Source organism: Mobula hypostoma, chromosome 5 (assembly GCF_963921235.1).
Source record: "Mobula hypostoma chromosome 5, sMobHyp1.1, whole genome shotgun sequence".
NCBI classification, from domain to species: Eukaryota; Metazoa; Chordata; class Chondrichthyes; order Myliobatiformes; family Myliobatidae; genus Mobula; species Mobula hypostoma.
In genome coordinates this window covers 171,087,683-171,105,381 of record NC_086101.1, presented here as the reverse complement: position 1 = coordinate 171,105,381, position 17,699 = coordinate 171,087,683, and the positions used below count along the sequence as shown (strand labels likewise).

Below are 17,699 nucleotides of genomic sequence, written 5' to 3'. Positions count from 1 at the left end.
GTGTTTTCATCATTGTCGCCATTCATAGGTGGACAGACTTCCATCACACTTAGGATTCGTAATGAATCACTGAAAGTTGACATGGAGGTACAGCAAGCAATCAGGGTGGCAAATAATGGCTTTTACTGCAAGAGGATTTGAGTATAAGAGTAAAGATATCTTATGGTGTTTAGTTGGGGCCAGGTGAGACCACACTTAGAATATTACGTGAAGGTCTAGTCTCTCTTCACACCACGTACCCTAAGTGACCTCGCTGAAAATAGAAACATATAAAATCTCATGACCCTTATGCAGGATATTTTACCCTAGTTGCGGTGTCTAGATGCAATGGTCACAGTATTAAAATAAGGGTTCAACTGTCAAGACAGAGGTGGAAAGAAAAGTTTTCATCCAGAGCATAGATAATTTGTGGCACCCTCTACCCACGAGGCCCATGCAGGTTGCCACTGAGATATTCAAGGTTAAAAATGGTAATTTCTTCTTGGATATTAGGGGAGTCATGACATATGGGGTTAATGCAGCAAAATGATCCCGCAATAGAAAATCAACCAAACCGTTGTAGAATCGTGTTGAAGACTACTGCTTCTATTATGTTTTATGTTTTTTGTGATTTTTTTTTCATCGGTTATTCCTTATTGGGGACCCAAGTTTAGCTAGTTGCTCTTTGCTTGCCACTAGTTTGGTGTGAATGTTATCAGTTGAATTCCACATAGCATACTCATGTTGTTGGACGTGGGCACAGATGGCTTCATTATCTGAGGAACTGTGAATGATATTGGGCGCTGTGCAATCACTAATGAAAGCTAATCCTTTGGGTTTGGTCTTCAGTCTCCAGCCACAAAAACAGTATGGTAGCTGGCTTAATGATAGTACCACTGCACACTGCTGCTCTCATTGCCTTCTTCAGTAATATACTGCAAGGAGAATTGTGTATTCACCAAAACTAAACTTTATTTCTAACTCTCATTGTCTTGGGAAGGAGATGTGAGTGATCTAGGTCAGCTGCAGCCAGTGAAGGTATTATGAATTCCACATTGAGTCAAGACAATATTAATTGCCAATCCCCAATTGTTTCTGGAAAGTAGCTGGTGAATTCTTGTACTGCTGTAGGTGAAGGGAATCTCGCAGTCCTCTCAGAGAGAAAGATCCAGGATTTAGACTCAGAAATGCTGAAGAAATGAGAATATATTTCCAAGTCAGGGTGCTGCATTGCCTGGTTATTCTTTGCATTGGTTCAGTTATAACTGATTCAGGGGTCTTCATCGGTCAGGGTCGACCATGGACGTTGCATCCTAGTTGAATAGATACACAAGCTTGGGCAGTGCAATATGGAGAAGCTGTTGCCCATGCAGCAAGCTACCCCTCTCCACACGTTTGATGAGCCCAAAGGAACAGCATTTTGGCACCATCAGCATTGCAGGAGTTGCCAGTCAGTGTTGAACTCAAACATAGGACAGCCCTAGGGACTCCAGCGCTGGATTTTTCCACTGGGGTATACTCTCAAATTCTTCCCCATGAGTGGGTACAACAGCAAGGCAGCGGAGTTTTGAGATCAAGAGTTTTCCTTCTAGATGAGATGGCAACCATGGCTGACAAGCCCCATCTGCCAGAAATGACTAGTTATAAGGTGCCAGTAACCCGCCTTTCCTCCTTCTTCCGTCAGGAGAAACAGTCCCACCGGGCTTAGTAGCTAATACACACGTGAAGGCCAGGAGCTGGACTTGGTTGTCAGAGCTTACTTGAGACGCATGCCACTGGGAGCATTTAATAGGTAATGGGAGCTTGTCCCATTACCACCCCCGGCTATAGTAACCTTGTATTCGTAGCAGAACAATTGCCATATCAAGCCATGATGCTTCCTGATAGAATGCTTTCTGTGGTGCATCGGTAAAGATTGGTGAGAATCAAAGGGGATGCCAAAGAGCCCCCTGAGGAAGGAGAGTACCGGTGGGCTTTGTTGGCCATGGCATCTACCTGGTTGGTCTAGGACTGATTATCGTTGATGTTCATCTCTAGGAACTTGAAGGTCTCAACCTCAGCACTGTTGATGTAAACCACTCTCCCCCTCCACCCCAACCTTTCCTGAAGTCAATGACCAGCTCTTTTGTTTTATCAACATCGAGCGAAAGATTGTCAGGACACCATGTCACTAGGCTGTCTCAATCCATTACATCAACTTATTGTTATTTGAGATCTAGCCCACTATGGTGGTATCATCTGCAGATGTATAGATGGAGATGGAGCAGAAACTGCCCACACAATCATGAGTGTGCAGGGAGCGGAGCAGGGGGCTGAGGAAGCAGCCTTGTGGGGCACCAGTGTTGAGAGTAATCATAGCGGAGGAACTGAATCAAGGAAATTAAAGTGTTGTTTTACTTTCTCAATAAAACTTCATTCATAAGAATCCTTTCACTTCCTTGTATTTGTTTGGGGTGAAAATAACTTCTATTTGAGTAGGATCCGCAAAAGAATAATGTCACAGTTTTTCTTTTTGCAGTAATGCCATTCTTGTCTGTCCACCCCACCTTTGATGGGCAAGTCTATACCAAAACAACCCCCTTATCTAAAGCTGAATCATATCAACCCCATTATCGAAAGCTGAAGATTATGTACAGGATCTTGCATCAAGCAAAAGATTCACAATGCCTAATACACCATCTGCAGCACAACATCATTCATCCACGGATTTGCATGCACACTTGATTTAATGAGCATCTTAAAGCACAAATTAATTTCTCAGCCTTAGAGTTGGGAATGTGAAAAATCGCTCGACTTTGCTTTAGATAGAGCTGATAGACAGAGGTCAGAGGTCAAAAGTAATCAGACGAATAAGCAGGAGGAGCAGGGATATCAGAAGCGGTTTTAACTTTTTGTCATAAATTAAGTTGATTTGATGTTTATATTCCTAAACATGTAATGAGCATTTATGCAGTACTCTTTTTTTCAAAGGGAATTGAGTAAGTATTTGAAAGGAAAGAAAAAGTAGCTTTATGAGGCAAGAACTATGAAGTGGAACTAATTAGCTGGCTCTTTCAAAAGATCAGCAAAAGATCGGGTAAATAATAACAGATAATGCTGGGCATACAGAAGCAGTTCCCAATGCTGACGCATAGTTTCAACCCGAAACATCAACCACCTTTCTGCTCCTATGTGCTGACTACCTGCAGCAGTTAGTTCGGTGCTCCAGATTTCAACAGCTGCATTTTTTAGTGTCTTCATTCCTGAGTATTAGCAGCCAGACGTAAAAAAAAAATGACCTTGAGGGAATTGAACTATGAAGATATGGATCTGCAAATGAACATAAACAAAGATATGTGCTCTGGGTTTCCTTGCTGAACCAGGGAGAGCTTGGTGCTGGCCCTGAAATAAGAGGGTTCACCTTGATGAAGACAGAAATGTAGAGAGCAAAACAGTGCACCTTAGAAGCTCAGGGGACATTTGAGGGTATTGAGATATTTAACTGATCTCTCACTGTTTGTGGCATTAAATCTCCCCGTGGAAATGTACTGCCTTTCACCTGGAAGCCTGAATGTTACATTGTGGTGCACAAACACAATCAAGTTGGGGTTTCAATGATTGATTTGGCTTCAGCTTAAAACATGGTAAAGAAAGTCCTGTCATTTCAGATGAGGTCAAATTGAGCTACTTATCTTTAATAGTTTCATGCCTACTTTAAAGAAATGCTTGAAGGTATAACTGAATGCTGAACCTTTGCTTATTCATGCCTTATTTTGCTTTCTAATGCAAGGATTCTTCCTATGATGAGAGTATGACACATGAACATATAAATTAGAAGGAATAGACCATTTGAACCCTCAAGCTTGCTTTGACATTTAATAGGATCATGACAGATCTGATTGTAACTTCAAGTCTGCCATCCTACTGTAACCTTTCTGCCCATTGCCATGGAAACGTTTCCTTCAACCCACTAAATCTATGCTATTTCCTGTACACTGGTCGTAAACTAATCCCATTTTATCCTCCCTATTTTTTATTTCGATCAATTTGTTTCCATTAACTCTCCTTGTTTTCACCATTTGCTTGTGTGCTAGGGGCAATTTACATTGGCCAATTAACCCACCCTCTCTCACCCTCTCAATGGTAGGTGAGAAGACTCCTTGAGTCTTCCTCAGTCGGGGGAATTCAGACAAGTGATGCAGCAGATTGTAACACCGAAACAGCGAGCTGTTGGTCTCCCCTCTTGCTGTGGCGGGACGATCTATCTCCCTTGCTAGTGAGCGAGAGTGAGAGAGAGAGAGAGAGAGAGAGTGCCTGTCAGAGATGTCAAAGTATTGGGATGGACAGTAGCTCATGGTCTTTGGGGGCTTTGCTATTGCTTGCATGTGGGTGATGGGAGTTCATGTTTTTGTTGGAGCAAGTTGGGGGAGGGTTGATGCTTTTGCAGCTACTTGTGCATGGGAGGGGAGGGGGTGCCTTTGGGATTCTAATGTTTTCTGTCATTCATGCTTTGGGTTTTTTTCTATGCTTTTTGGATGTCCATGAAGAGTAAGAATTTCAGGTTGTGTACTGTGTACATTCTCTGATATTACATTGAACTACTGGACCCCATATCTTTGGGATATTCAAGACTTTGAGAATGTGCAAACTATGGAGGCTCTGTTGAAGCAAGGTCACTTCAATTCTGAGACAGGAGCTCTGTTAACTGCACCACTGGGCTGCTCGTGCTTCTCTCTGCCTCAAAGGCTCCGTTTGCACCAACTTTTCCCAAAGACTCACAGCCCACTGGGAAAATAAAGCTTTCACCTCTTCTTTTTCTTATATAGGTGCTCCTTATTTTTCAGTGAATTACTAGATTCTCCCATAAAGCATACCATGTTCTGCAAATTAACATTTGATACTGTGTCTCAAGTCTTCTATTAGTCCTTGCATTTATCTCCAATAGACTGTTTCTCACAAAGCGAAGAACTGAATAAGTGCTGTAATGGAAATCTCACAGAATATTTTTACATAAAAGAAGTACATTAGGTGACTGACATGTAATCCTTATTTCATCAACAGTATTACTGAATACAGGATATCTCCGGCTTACAAACATCTGACGTATGTATAGTCTATTCATACATCCAAGTGTTTGGAAGACCAGCAGGGTAGATTTGCTGGCTTATGTGGGGCTGTAGATACTTTTTGCCATTTGGGAACCTAGTTCACAGATACAGTTCCAACTTGCGAACTATTCATATTACAAACAGTTCAAAGGAATAGAAACTGCTGTAACCTGGGGATAACTGTATAGCTGCCCTAAACTGAAAAGGAAACCAGCAGCATCATTGATCTATGAAGATACAGACCTATAAGTCGAATCAATATTTAAACTTTCACAACAATAGTCAAAGAGTATCTTAGAGTTATAGAACACTATAGCATAGAAATAGGTCCTTTGGCCCATCTAGACTGTGCCAAATGATTTAAACTGCCTAATCCCATCAACTTGAAAATGGACCATAGCCCTAATACCCCTCCCATCTATGCATCTATCCAAATTTCTCTTACATGTTGAATCAAACCCGCATCCAGCATTTCCACTGGCAGCTCATTCCCCATGCTCACCACCCTTTGAGGGAAATATCTTGTGATGTTTAATTACTGCTGTGAACTAGGAAATTTGTTGGCCAATTTATGCATGGCAGGATCCCACACACTGCTTGGAGATGATGGTCAGATAATGTGTTTCAGTGCCTTTGGTGGAGATCAGGAGATCTTTCTTTGCTCTGCTAAAGCTGGCTGAGGTGGGTGGAGGGGGTGGGGGCTTTCACATCTACCTCAGCAGGGCAAATAGGTCCCCAGTTTAATACTTTTTTAAGCACTTCTCTATCAGCACTGAACTGGGGTGCAAACCTCTAGTTGGGGTCTGGTCTCTGGAATGAGACTTGAACTCATGACCTGCAGACCCTGGGGCAATGATAGTGGCATTCAGAAACACGTGTCCTTTACAGAATTGCTTGTTTTTTTAAAAAAAAACACAAATAGAAGCTGGTGATAAAGAAATATCTCTGATGCTCTTAACTTCTTACTGTCACCTGTCATTTTTGCTGATGCTGTGTAGTTGAGAAAAAGAGGCAGACGTGCATTATAGGCAAAATAAGGGAAATGGCATTTTCTGAACTCAGCAGTGGCTTTGATAAACTGATGTCCTTTTAAATGATTAATTTAAAATATTCCAACACGATAAGAATATGTCTGTTTGGTTTCTGACAACTTTGATGCAGACAGCAGCAAGCTATTAAGACTTGTCTGTTTATTTTCATGCCCTATGCAGAACTCTGGTGTTAAATTGTTAATTGCCGGTGGCCCTGAGGTAGCCGGAAAGTACTGAGGCTGGGTTAAAGAGCAGCCAAAACCTCGTTGCCATGCCAACAGGTGCAGCAGGCCGCCTACTAGCATGTCAATAGCCATTATTGGAAGGAGTTTTTAAACATTTGCCTACAATGCAAATGGTCACACCTCTATTGTCTTCACATGGCCGGGGCATGCTGGGTAAAAGCACAAAGTGAATACATACACGGGAAGGCTCCATTGAAGAAATGTCTCGGCCACATACACAATATGCAACCGGCTCTTTGGGGGTCTGAGCTGCTCATGGGGAAGCAACGATATGAAGGATTTTGTTTCCCTGCTACACTTAACGCCCGAGAGCTGCACGAGGATTTAAGACAGTGAGGAAATGCTGGAAGGCCAAGGCAGAGGAGGTGAACTGATTAAGCTGTAACAACAGATAAAATTGAGTGATGATGTCATGTGTTTCCCAGCTGCTCGTGGTTGCAAAGCGAAAAGAAACGCCTGCAGATTGCAGCTCTTTCAGCAGACAGAGTGAAATTCCATGCTCTGGATCTGTAGAACCAGGTTGCATGTGGATTTTCTTTTTGTCCCCACCCCCGCTCGTGAGTGTTAATTGTGTGTGCTTAAACATCAGTTTCTCTGTGTACTTGTGCCGGCTGCTCTCTGCTAGCAGTTACCCCCATTTGTTTTTTCCCCCTCCTCTCTCCGAAAACGTGTAAACTAAATTGTAGCCGATTGCTGGAGGAAAATTAGGAGTAATCCAGATGAGGGAGGGACTTGTATCATTTAATATTTGTTAAGATCAAGATTTTGTAAGCAAATGTTCGCAGTGAATCTCTTGTTCATGCCGTATTTGATCACTGCACCTAGAATTCTTATGACTGCAGAATCAACATTGTTTTCCAACTGAGGTTTCCAGTCTATAAAAGGTGGCATTTTATCGCGAGCCAGCGATATCGAAACTAACAATGTAATGTTCAGTTCTTGACAGTCTACAAGGATAAATGTTTATTCTACGAATTGATTTTTTTTTGAGTGGTTTCCAAGTTTATATTAACGCGGCAATTGTGTGATTAAAGGGAACAGGTCTGTACATGCTACTGAACACTCCAAATTGTAGAATGTCTCTGAATATTTAAGAGCTATGCTACTGCATATTAATGACACGATGATATAGATATTTTAATTTTTTATCTTTTTGTGCCCTAAAATGGTTTTGTGTTGTTAAAGGTGTGATATTTAGTCATCGTTTGCTGTGCCGGAACGATTTCAGTCATGGTCCTACCACTGTGACCTTCATGAGGAGCACTAGGAATGAGCAGGATCTGATGGGGGGAAGTAGGAGTAGGCAAAGGTGGGGTTCAGCACCCTTATGGGGGAATTGGAGATTGAGCTATCCCACATAGAGCTCAGGAGGTTGGCACTGAGTGGATTGTTGTGGAGGGGTGGCTGGGGCCAGGTTAGGGGGTTAAGAGGGTAGGAAGATGAGATGGGAAGCATCAGCCTTTGGAGGATGGGAGGCTGTGGTAAGGGGTGACTGGACAATTGTGGCATTCTGGTCAGTTGGAGTAGTGGAAGGGTTTGCCATATCCTGTATGAGAGAGGACAATAACTGAAAGATGGTAGATGCTTGCTATGTAACAGTTGTGGTCTAGCAAAGTGCTATTGACACCTAATAGTTCTGGGATTGACCACAGATGATTATTCTGACAGCAAGGCGGTCTAATTTCACTCGCGGAGTTCTAAAAAGAACATGACATAGCCATTTGAATCTTGTCTCTGACGCAATTTGTATCAGAACTGTAAGGTGTGAGCCGAGCCACACTGGAAATGGCCGGTTGAATCTTCAAAGTGATGCAAAGTGGGGTACTGTGTTTGGCAGCTGAAAACATTTTTAATCATCATTTCTCACTGCTATAGATGATGCTATAAAAGCAATCACACTTCACCCAAAAGGCTTTGTTTTTGGGCAGAGATTAAACAATTATACTGAAGGCATCATATGGGAATATTTGGGAATGAGAACCTCTACCAAATTTAGTGAAAACTTGTCTAAATCAAATAAATATTAAATGAACTTTGCATGATTTTTGTCATAATTACCTCATGATTAGATCATTATGGTTGTGTCATACTGTTGAATATTTCATACAGAAGGCAATTAGCTCCTTTTTTCTTTTGAAAATATGGGAGACGGACCAGGTGCCAGAGTTCACGTCAAATTTATTGTCATGTGCACAAGTCTGGTGAGGTACAGGTACAATGGAAAAATTAGCTTGCATTTTGAGTTTGAAAATAAGGAATTGGCTGTTGGGGACGGAGAGGAAAATTTATTTTACTCAGAGCGTGGTGAATCCTTGGATTCCCTTACCCGTGGCAGCTCTGTAAGTTCGATTATGGTGTTTGTTTAAAAACAGAAATCTGGATTTTATGGGAATTGTGGAATGAAGGCTGAGAGGAGACTTGATAGAAGTTCATAAAATTATGACAGCCATGAATAAGGTATGCAGACAGAATCTTTTTCCCCTGGGTAGAAATGTGAAGTACCTGAGCACATACATTTAAGAAGAAATGGGAAAAGTTTAAAGGAGATGTTCAGGGCAAGTTTTATTTACATTGTGATGGGTGTCAGGATTGGCTGCCACAGGAAGTGGTAGAAGCAGATACAATGGGGCTATTAGACACGAGTCGCTAGGGAATAGTGGATTAAGTCAAATCAAGTCACTTTTTATTGTCATTTCAACCATAACTGCTGGTACAGAACATAGTAAAAATGAGACAACGTTTTCCAGGACCATGGTGCTACATGAAACAATACAAAAACTACACCGAACTACCTAAGGAAAAACACAGAAACTACACTAGACTACAGACCTATCCAGGACTGCATAAAGTGCACAGAACAGTGCAGGCACTACAATACATAGTAAATAATAAACAAGACAGTAGGCACAATAGAGGGCAGTAGGTTGGTGTCAGTCCAGGCTCTGGGTATTGAGGAGTCTGATGGCTTGGGGGAAGAAACTGTTACAGAGTCTGGTCGTGAGAACCCGAATGCTTCAGTGCCTTTTTCCAGATGGCAGGAGGGAGAAGAGTTTATATGAGGGGTGCGTGGGGTCCTTCATAATGCTGTTTTGCGGATGCAGCATGTGGTGTAAATGTCTGTGATGGTGGGAAGAGAGACCCTGATGATCTTCTCAGCTGACCTCACTATCCGCTGCAGGGTTTGCGATCCAAGGTGGTGCAATTTCCGAACGAAGCCATGATGCAGCTGCTCAGGATGCTCTCAATACAACCTCTGTAGAATGTGGTGAGGATGGGGAATGGGAGATGGACTTTTCTCAGCCTTCACAGAAAGTAGAGATGCTGCTAGGCTTTCTTTGCTATGGAGCTGGTGTTGAGGGACCAGGTGAGATTCTCCGCCAGGTGGACACCAAGAAATTTGTTGCTCTTAACAATCTTTATGGAGGAGGCATTGATGTTCAGCGGAGAGTAGTCACTCCGTGTCCTCCTGAAGTCAACAACCATCTCTTTTGTTCACATTCAGAGACAGGTTGTTGGCTCTGCACCAGTCCGTTAGCCACTGCACCTCCTCTCCGTATGCTGACTCATCATACTTGCTGATGAGACCCACCACGGTCGTGTCATTGGCGAATGATGATGTGGTTGGAGCTGTGTGTTGCAGCACAGTCATGGGTCAGCAAAGTGAACAGCAGTGGACTGAGCACACAGCCCTGGGGGGGCCCCCGTGCTTAGTGTGATGGTGTTGGAGATGCTGCTTCCAATCCGGACTGACTGAGGTCTCCCAGTCAGGAAGTCTAGTATCCAGTTGCACAGGGAAGTGTTCAGGCCCAGTAGGCTCAGCTTTCCAATCAGTTTCTGAGGAATGATTGTGTTGAATGCTGATCTGAAGTCTATGAACAGCATTTGAACATGCGTGTCTTTTTTTTGACCAGGTGGGTTAGGGCCAGGTGGAGGGTGATGGCAATGGCATCTTCTGTTGAATGGTTGGGATGGTACGCGAACTGCAGGGGGTCCAGTGAGGGGGGCAGCAGGGTCATGACGAGCCTCTCGAAACACTTCATGGTGATGGATTTGAGTGCAATGGGATGGTAGTCGTTGAGGCAGGACACTGAAGACTTCTTCGGCATGGGGACAATGGTGGCGGCCTTGAAGCACGTAGGAATGACAGCGCTGCTCAGGGAGATGTTGAAGATGTCAGTGAGAACCTCAGCAAATACAAGCAAAAGAGATTTGATTTAAGTATTGTGTTCATGAGCTGGAGAGACTGTCTCTGTCCTGTGCTGTTCTCTGCTGTAAATGGAGAGTGGTGCTGACGTTGAGGAACAGCCGTGATACTGGTTTGCAGGGCTGGTAGGCCTACTACTGTCCCAGTTCTGTTAATTTTACATTGGAGGAGGACCATGATCTCAGAGGGTTGGAGGTCTTGGAAAAGTTTACAGAGAAATAGATCCACAGTGGGATCTGAACAATTAAATAGGTATTCATTTGTGTGACTGGGAACCAGTAGAGGTGAAGCAGCAAAAAGGAGATGAGTAAGCAGAGCCTGGTTAAATATAATTGTGCAAACTGTGCAGATTATCTGAGGGGTAAGTACTCACTGGTGTATTAGTATGCTGCTTTTGCTGGGCAAAATCTGATTTAAGGGAATGGAAGATTGCAAGTGTGATCATTTCTACATATGCATTGGTGCGTCAGACAATGGACAGAATGAAGTTAATTCTCTACTTTATGGATCCTGTGGTTGAGTTTTTGCTGAGAACAAAATCCATCACGAGTTAGTACTGCTAGATGAGCTATATAGTTCTACATTGGAAGTGAATTTCAGCAACTATACTACCTAACTGCTCCTTGACAACTCTGTACAGTCAGGTGCATCAAAGTGTAGACTGAAATAATTCTGGGGTAGAGCATCTCTGGGGAGAAAGGAATTGACAATGTTTGATGCTGAAACTCTGCATCATCAGGACTCTATAAATTGTTTGTTGCTGTGGATTCCAACATCTGCAGTCTCTTGTGCCTCCTGTACAGTCAATTAGTAAGTTGCTATGCTGAGCTTGAAGAGCTCTTTGTGTTGAATAAACCACCATGGAAAAAGCCCAGCTAAATGTTTATTTTATATCTGAGGGAACACTTTGAAAATGTACTGTACAATTATGCTTATTGGCAGAGTGTGGCTTGAGGAAGATTGCCAAAGGATACCAGCTCAACTACAGTTCGGCATTGTAGCACAGCGGTTACTGTAACACTACAGAGCCACTGGTAGGATGGAGTGTGCTTCACTTCTTGCTGATGTCTGTAAGGAGTTTGTGTGTTAGCTCTGCGTTTGCTTGGGCTTCCTCTGGTTCTCTCCCACATCCCATACAGGTTAGGGTTAGTAAGTTGTGAGCATCCTTTGGTACTGGAAGCATAGTGACACTTGTTGGCTGCTTCCAGCACATCTCAGACACTGTTGGTCACTGACACAAATGACCATTTTACTGTGCGTTTTGATGTACAGGTGACAAATTAATCTTTAAATGTTTTACAGGTATGGGGAGAGAAATGGCAGATGGAAGTTTAATCTGGACAAGTGTGGGTGGGGTACTTTGGGAGGTCAAGTGTAAGAGGAAAGTACATAGCAAATGGTAGGACCCTACGTAGCATTGACATGCAGAGGGATCTTGGGGTTCAAATCCATTAAGTCCCTGGAAGTGGCAGCACAAGCAGGTAGAGTGATAAAGCAGGTGGCATACTTGCCTTCATTAGTTGGGGGGCAGTGAGTATACAAGTTGGAAAGCAATGTTGCAAGTGCATATAGCTTTGATTAGACCACATCTGGAGTATTGTGTGCTGTCTGGGCGGCTCACTATAGCAAGGATGTGAAAGCCTTGAGAAGGTGAAAAAGGGGTTTATCTGAATGTTGACCATCAGGGAATTCCTAACGGGTTCCCAACCTGGGGCCCACGGACCCCTTGCTTAATATTATTGGTCCATGGCATAGAAAGGTTGGAAGCCCCTAGGTTGTCTAGCATGGCGGAGTAGAAGACCAACATTCAACATTTTAAGAACAGTTTCTACCCCTCTTGTCATCAGATTTTTGAACCAGTGCATGAACGCAATATTATTTGTCTTTTGCACTGTTTGTATATCTGATAATTTAATGTCTTAGCATTGTACTGTTGTCATAAACCAATGACGTATGTCAATGGTAACAAACCTGTGTCCAATTACAAAGGAGAACATCTGCAGTTGCTGGAAATCCAAACAACACACAAGCAGTTGACGTTTCAGGCTGAGACATCGACTGCCATAGATGCTGATTAGCCTGCTGAGTTCCTCCAGCATTTTGTGTCTAATTAGAGTGTGCTAGCTCTAGGAAAAGTTTGAACAGACGTGGGGCTGAGGGGGTGACCTGATCAATGTATATAAAATTATGAGAGGCATAGATAGGATAGATTCAGTCATTTTCCCAGGGTAGAAATATCAAATGCTAAAGTACAGAGCTTGAAGGTGAGAGGAGAAAATTTTAAAGGAGCTTTCTTTTCCTACATGGAGTATGGTAAGGTTCTGGAGCACAGTGGTGGTGGAGGTGGTAGAAGCAAATACAGAGCAACTTCGAAGAGGCATTTGGACAGACAGGATGGAGATAATGGAGATCACTTGGTGGCAGATGACATTAGTTTAAGTTGGCGCGGATATCGTGGGTTGAAGGGCCTATTCCAGTGCTGTACTCTTCCATGTTATTTCCATTTACTTTTTTTTATATTAAAAAAATTATATCTTAAAATCTTCTGCTCAAAGGTGAGACTTTGAGGAAGTAGCATAGGCTTGTATACCACACAACTATTGGTTAGACCAACCTGTGTGATAGCCTAAAAATATCATTTGCAGTACAAAAATTAAGCTGCGACCTGTGCAGACTAAACATGAGATGCTGGAGATCTAAAACAATAGCAGCAAATCATGGAAACACTCGGCATAGAAACACTCGATATAGAAAGAGCACTTTGGGATGAAGTTCATTCCCTGATCTGGGAGAGTGTTAGATAGGAGAACAGAGAGAGATGTGTCGTCATTTTGAAGATGACCAGCTTGGCATTAATTCTTGCAGTAGTTTCCCATCTGCTGAGAAACGTAGTCTATGAGAAAATATAATTTTTTTTAGAAAGCACTAATAACGATCTTTCCAGGTTTGTCTGCTGGCACAATTTGAGAAATGCTGGCACGCTATGTTCAGAGTTCAAACAAAAACGTTATAGCCAAATTTAATGTAGTGGATAATGATTGTTAAGGTTGACCAGAGACATTTGTATATTACTTGATCTTATAAGGTCTGGGTGCATTTTACGTATCTGCCTAGCGGTCTTCAGAAATGGGTGCTTTTTGTTCACTTTCCACTCCTGGAAAAATGATATCTAATTTTTACCCCTTTTTCCTTCACTTATTGTCACAAATTATAAAATCTATGTGGACCTTCTGTAGTTGATAAATTCAATTGGTCTCCGTCCACAGTAAAATAAACTTCTACTCAACACTTTATTGATGAACACCCATTTAGTTGTATCTTTCAGCTGAAATGCTAAACCACAGAATAATGTCCTCTCCTTAGACTGATGTTAATGATCCAATTCCTTCATTTCACTGGACCTTCAGGAACTTTTCCCTGTTGTCCTAGTGGTCAAAAGTTTAAATATTTATATCTCCATAAATCTGATAATTTAATGACCTACCATGAAGTTAGTTTATAGCTTTGTGTCTTTTTAGCACTTTAAAAATGAAGAATATGCATGCCTAGCCTCCCAAAGGCTCAATGTATTATGCTGGAGTTTCATAGACCAGGAAATTCCGGGCTCAATCATAGGTCTCTGCTGAATTGGCTTGTTCAGTGTTGCATTGTTGGCTTCTTACACTCTTTCCCCTACTGCTGAAACCCTAAAGCTTTAAGACTTAAATTCAGTAACTCCTCTGGCATGAATCACTCCATGGGTCAAAATATGACAGCCTATAGTCTTCATTTCTGAACTACCTTTATTTCTGCACTTGCCCTTGCTGTGCCCTTGAGTCCCACTATCCTTGGTTTTCAATCCTTCAGTCTCCTTGCCTCACTCTTTATCAATTTCTTTCCTCAATTTTCCCTAAGCTAAACTTCCAAGTTCCTGCCCTCTGAATTTCATAAATCTCCTTCTATTCCCTTCCTCTCTTCTTCTCCCACCGCCTCCCACTACATTATTCTGACTTGTCCGTCCTTTCCAGTCAGTCTTGAACTGAAATGTTGACTATTTATTCCTCCTATGTATGCTGACTGACCTGCTCAGTTCCTCCAGCATTTTGTGTGTGTATTACTCTGGATTTCCAGCGTGTAGAATCTCTTGTGTCACATACTTCTATGTTTTCATGTTTCTTTACTATCCCAAACTCTCTGAGAATCTTTATCACCAACCATTGCTATCATTTAATAAATACTTTGATCAAATTATCTTGTTTTACCAGCATTATCCAGCATTGTTTGTCTATAGGATGGCATCAACTTGCAAAAACACGGCTCCAAAGTGATGTACTGTGCATCATCCGTCTATAGGCCATGCCACTCAGGCCAGAGATAAACTCTGATTTAATGTGTTAATGCACTAAGATATTACATCCAGGTTCACATAAGAATGATCCATTTGCTTAAAGCTCTTAGTGGGTGATAAGTTACTGGTATAAATGAGCTTAGTATTGGTTACTGACCTCAGGGAAGGAAAGGGTTGATAAAATTATGGGGAAAAGAGATTTTTTTTAAAAAGCTAAATGCAATCTTTAGCTGTGTAATACGGTGATCCTATCAACAATCATTAACCATTTTACTTTGTATCCTTTCAAAGCTAACAATTTAATAATATATTTGCAGTTTATCATGAGGATAGAAATTGAGGCCAGCATCATGAAAAAATTATTGTAGCAAATTATTTTTAGAAAATGAACTGAGTGCTTCCGAGACTCAGTGGAGCATCAAATTAATCTCTGTCCCCAAATATGAATAAATTATGCAAAATAGATACACTTTAATGATAGAAATTTGCCAAGAGCTCCACGTCCCATGAGTGTTATAACTAATTGCAGAAGTTTGGACTTCTGTAAACTAGGCTTATTTGGTTTATCAAATAACCCTGCAAAACGTTATCCTGCTGAAGGTGGAATGTTAAAGTTTATAAAGTGGACAATGGTAGAACATGGTGAATTGCAGTGTGAAGTACCAAGAGAAATGGATACACAAATATTGATGAAGCTGTATCTTTTATGAAAATAAGTAAATAAATTGATAATGTGTTTTATGGCTAGCTAAAATAAACTTAATGCATAATAATTCATATAATAGATACTGAAGTGGAATCAGTCTTTGGTCTTTAACAGCGCATCTCAGCCTCGTGGAATCAAACATTCTCAACGCTGTCTGTAAGAAGTTTGTATGTTCTCCCTGCAACACCGTGGGTTTCCCCCGGGTGCTTGGGTTTCTGCCCACCGTCTAAAGACCTACTGGTCATTGTAAGTTGTCCCATGGTTTGGCCAGGATTAAATGGGGATGGGGGGGGGTTGCTGGGCAGCACAGCTTGAAGAGCCGGAAGAAATAACATGCAAAAGTACACAGACTAGATTAAAGCAATTATCATAAAATATATTTTATATGCAGAGGTAGCATAGTAGCTTTACAACGCCAGCAATAACTGTTTGGGTTTCAATTCCCATCGTTGTCTGTAAGGAGTTTGTTTATTCTCCCTGTTTCTGTGTGGGTTTCCTCCAGGTGCTCTGGTTTCCTCCCACATTCCAATATGTTTGGGGCTAGTGAGTTGTGGGCATGCTATATTGATGAAGCACAACAACACATTTGAGCTGCCCTTGCACAATTTTTGGATTGCGGTTGTTGATCCAAATCAATGCCTTTCATTGTACAGTATGTTTTAATGTGCATATGACAAATCTAATCTTTTAAAAAACATTTGCATTTAAATAAAGCCCTTTTATGAACTTGGGAGATTACAGTTATAGTTAAACACTTTTGAATGCTGTGACTACTGAACAGTATAATACCATAAATAGGAATTAACCAGATTTTTCTCCTGTTATTATGTTTGGTTGAGGAAGAAATGTGAGCCCCATACGTGAGACAAACTATTCTCTACGTGCTCGCGGATGTGTTGCTTTCAAAAAAAAAATGCTTCTCTCCAGCTTTGTTATTTACAATTCTTTTAAATGTAAGCAATGATATCTCCCATCACTATGCCCTTGGGTCATGCTTAGCACTATGTCTAAAATAAAGTATTTGATGTGAGGGAACTGAATACACTTGCTTTGATGCACTGCGCTTGCAGAGACATTAGAACCAGGTGTTGATGGGTAATGGAATTCTGGTTTATTTTAAAATCCCTCCAAGACCTTGGTTAAAGCCTACCACACCTTTTCCAAGCTTTCAGCCACCCCAGGTCCTCTCCAGCTTGCCGACGCCTGGCTTGTATATAGCACGTATACATGAATGGGTGTTTGGGAGACAGGCGGCCTGCTGCATCTTCTGCTGTGTGAGATCTTGTTTGGCAGCCATGTTTGAGGTTATGAAGATTTCAGAGAAACGGACCCCTGCTGTAACCTGGAGATGACGTGTACTTACAATGACATGAGTGGCATTTTGCTGAAGTTAGACAAGGATTGGTGCAGTATAGTTACAGTTGTAACATTGGTCAAAGTACATTTATTATCAAAGGATTCTATATACACCCTTGAGATTTGTCTCCTTGCTGGCAGCCACAAAACAAAGAAACCCAATAAAATCCCCCCTTTTTTTAAAGATGCCAAACTCCCAATGTGCAGAAAAAAAAAATCAAGCGAGCAAACAGCTGAAGTTCACAAAAGTGAGTCCACAGCCATGAAGTTGGTCATCACTGCAGCCGAGCCAGTACCCTGTTAATTGCAGGCCACGGTCTCAGTTCAGTGCAGAGACGAGTAAACCTCGTGGAGCACCAAGCTGAACACCAGCTTATCCCTTGCCTCTGGCCCCAACACCCTGACCTTTCGATCTAGCCGGATGTTTAAATCGTTTAAACCCCTGGCTGTTCCACGCTCTCAGACCTGGGCTCGTGTCGTTTTGATACGATCTTGGGCCTGCGCCCTGTCACCTCGATTCCTTCCATACTTGACTTTTCCAATTCGGCCCGGCACTTGAATCGATTAATCCTGTTTTTTTTTCCCAAGTTCTTGGGCCCTGCCACCTTGACTGTGTCTCACCACAGTTCTGCTGCATCAAATTGCCTCTAAGTCCACTACAGCAATGGCTCATTCCCCACTCTCAGGACCGAGCCCCACTGCCTCCATTCACCCCATACAAGATTCACTGTTTCCATCTTGCACCTTTGAGACTTCAGTTCACA

The 17,699-nt window shown here is 42.1% G+C and overlaps 1 protein-coding gene across 5 annotated transcripts in view; it reads left to right on the top strand.

The window, feature by feature from the left end:
- LOC134347176 (storkhead-box protein 2-like) overlaps window positions 1–17,699 on the top strand; it is a 332,294-nt gene that overhangs the window by 246,406 nt on the left and 68,189 nt on the right. The window contains exon 1 of one of the 5 annotated variants that reach the window (XM_063049418.1): window positions 5,995–6,707. The exons of the other annotated variants lie outside the window; for them this stretch is intronic. Coding sequence (XP_062905488.1) covers window positions 6,683–6,707 — 25 coding nt within the window. The 5' untranslated portion in view covers window positions 5,995–6,682. Of the gene's footprint in view, window positions 1–5,994; window positions 6,708–17,699 lie in introns of those variants that run through there. 5 annotated transcript variants of the gene reach the window in all.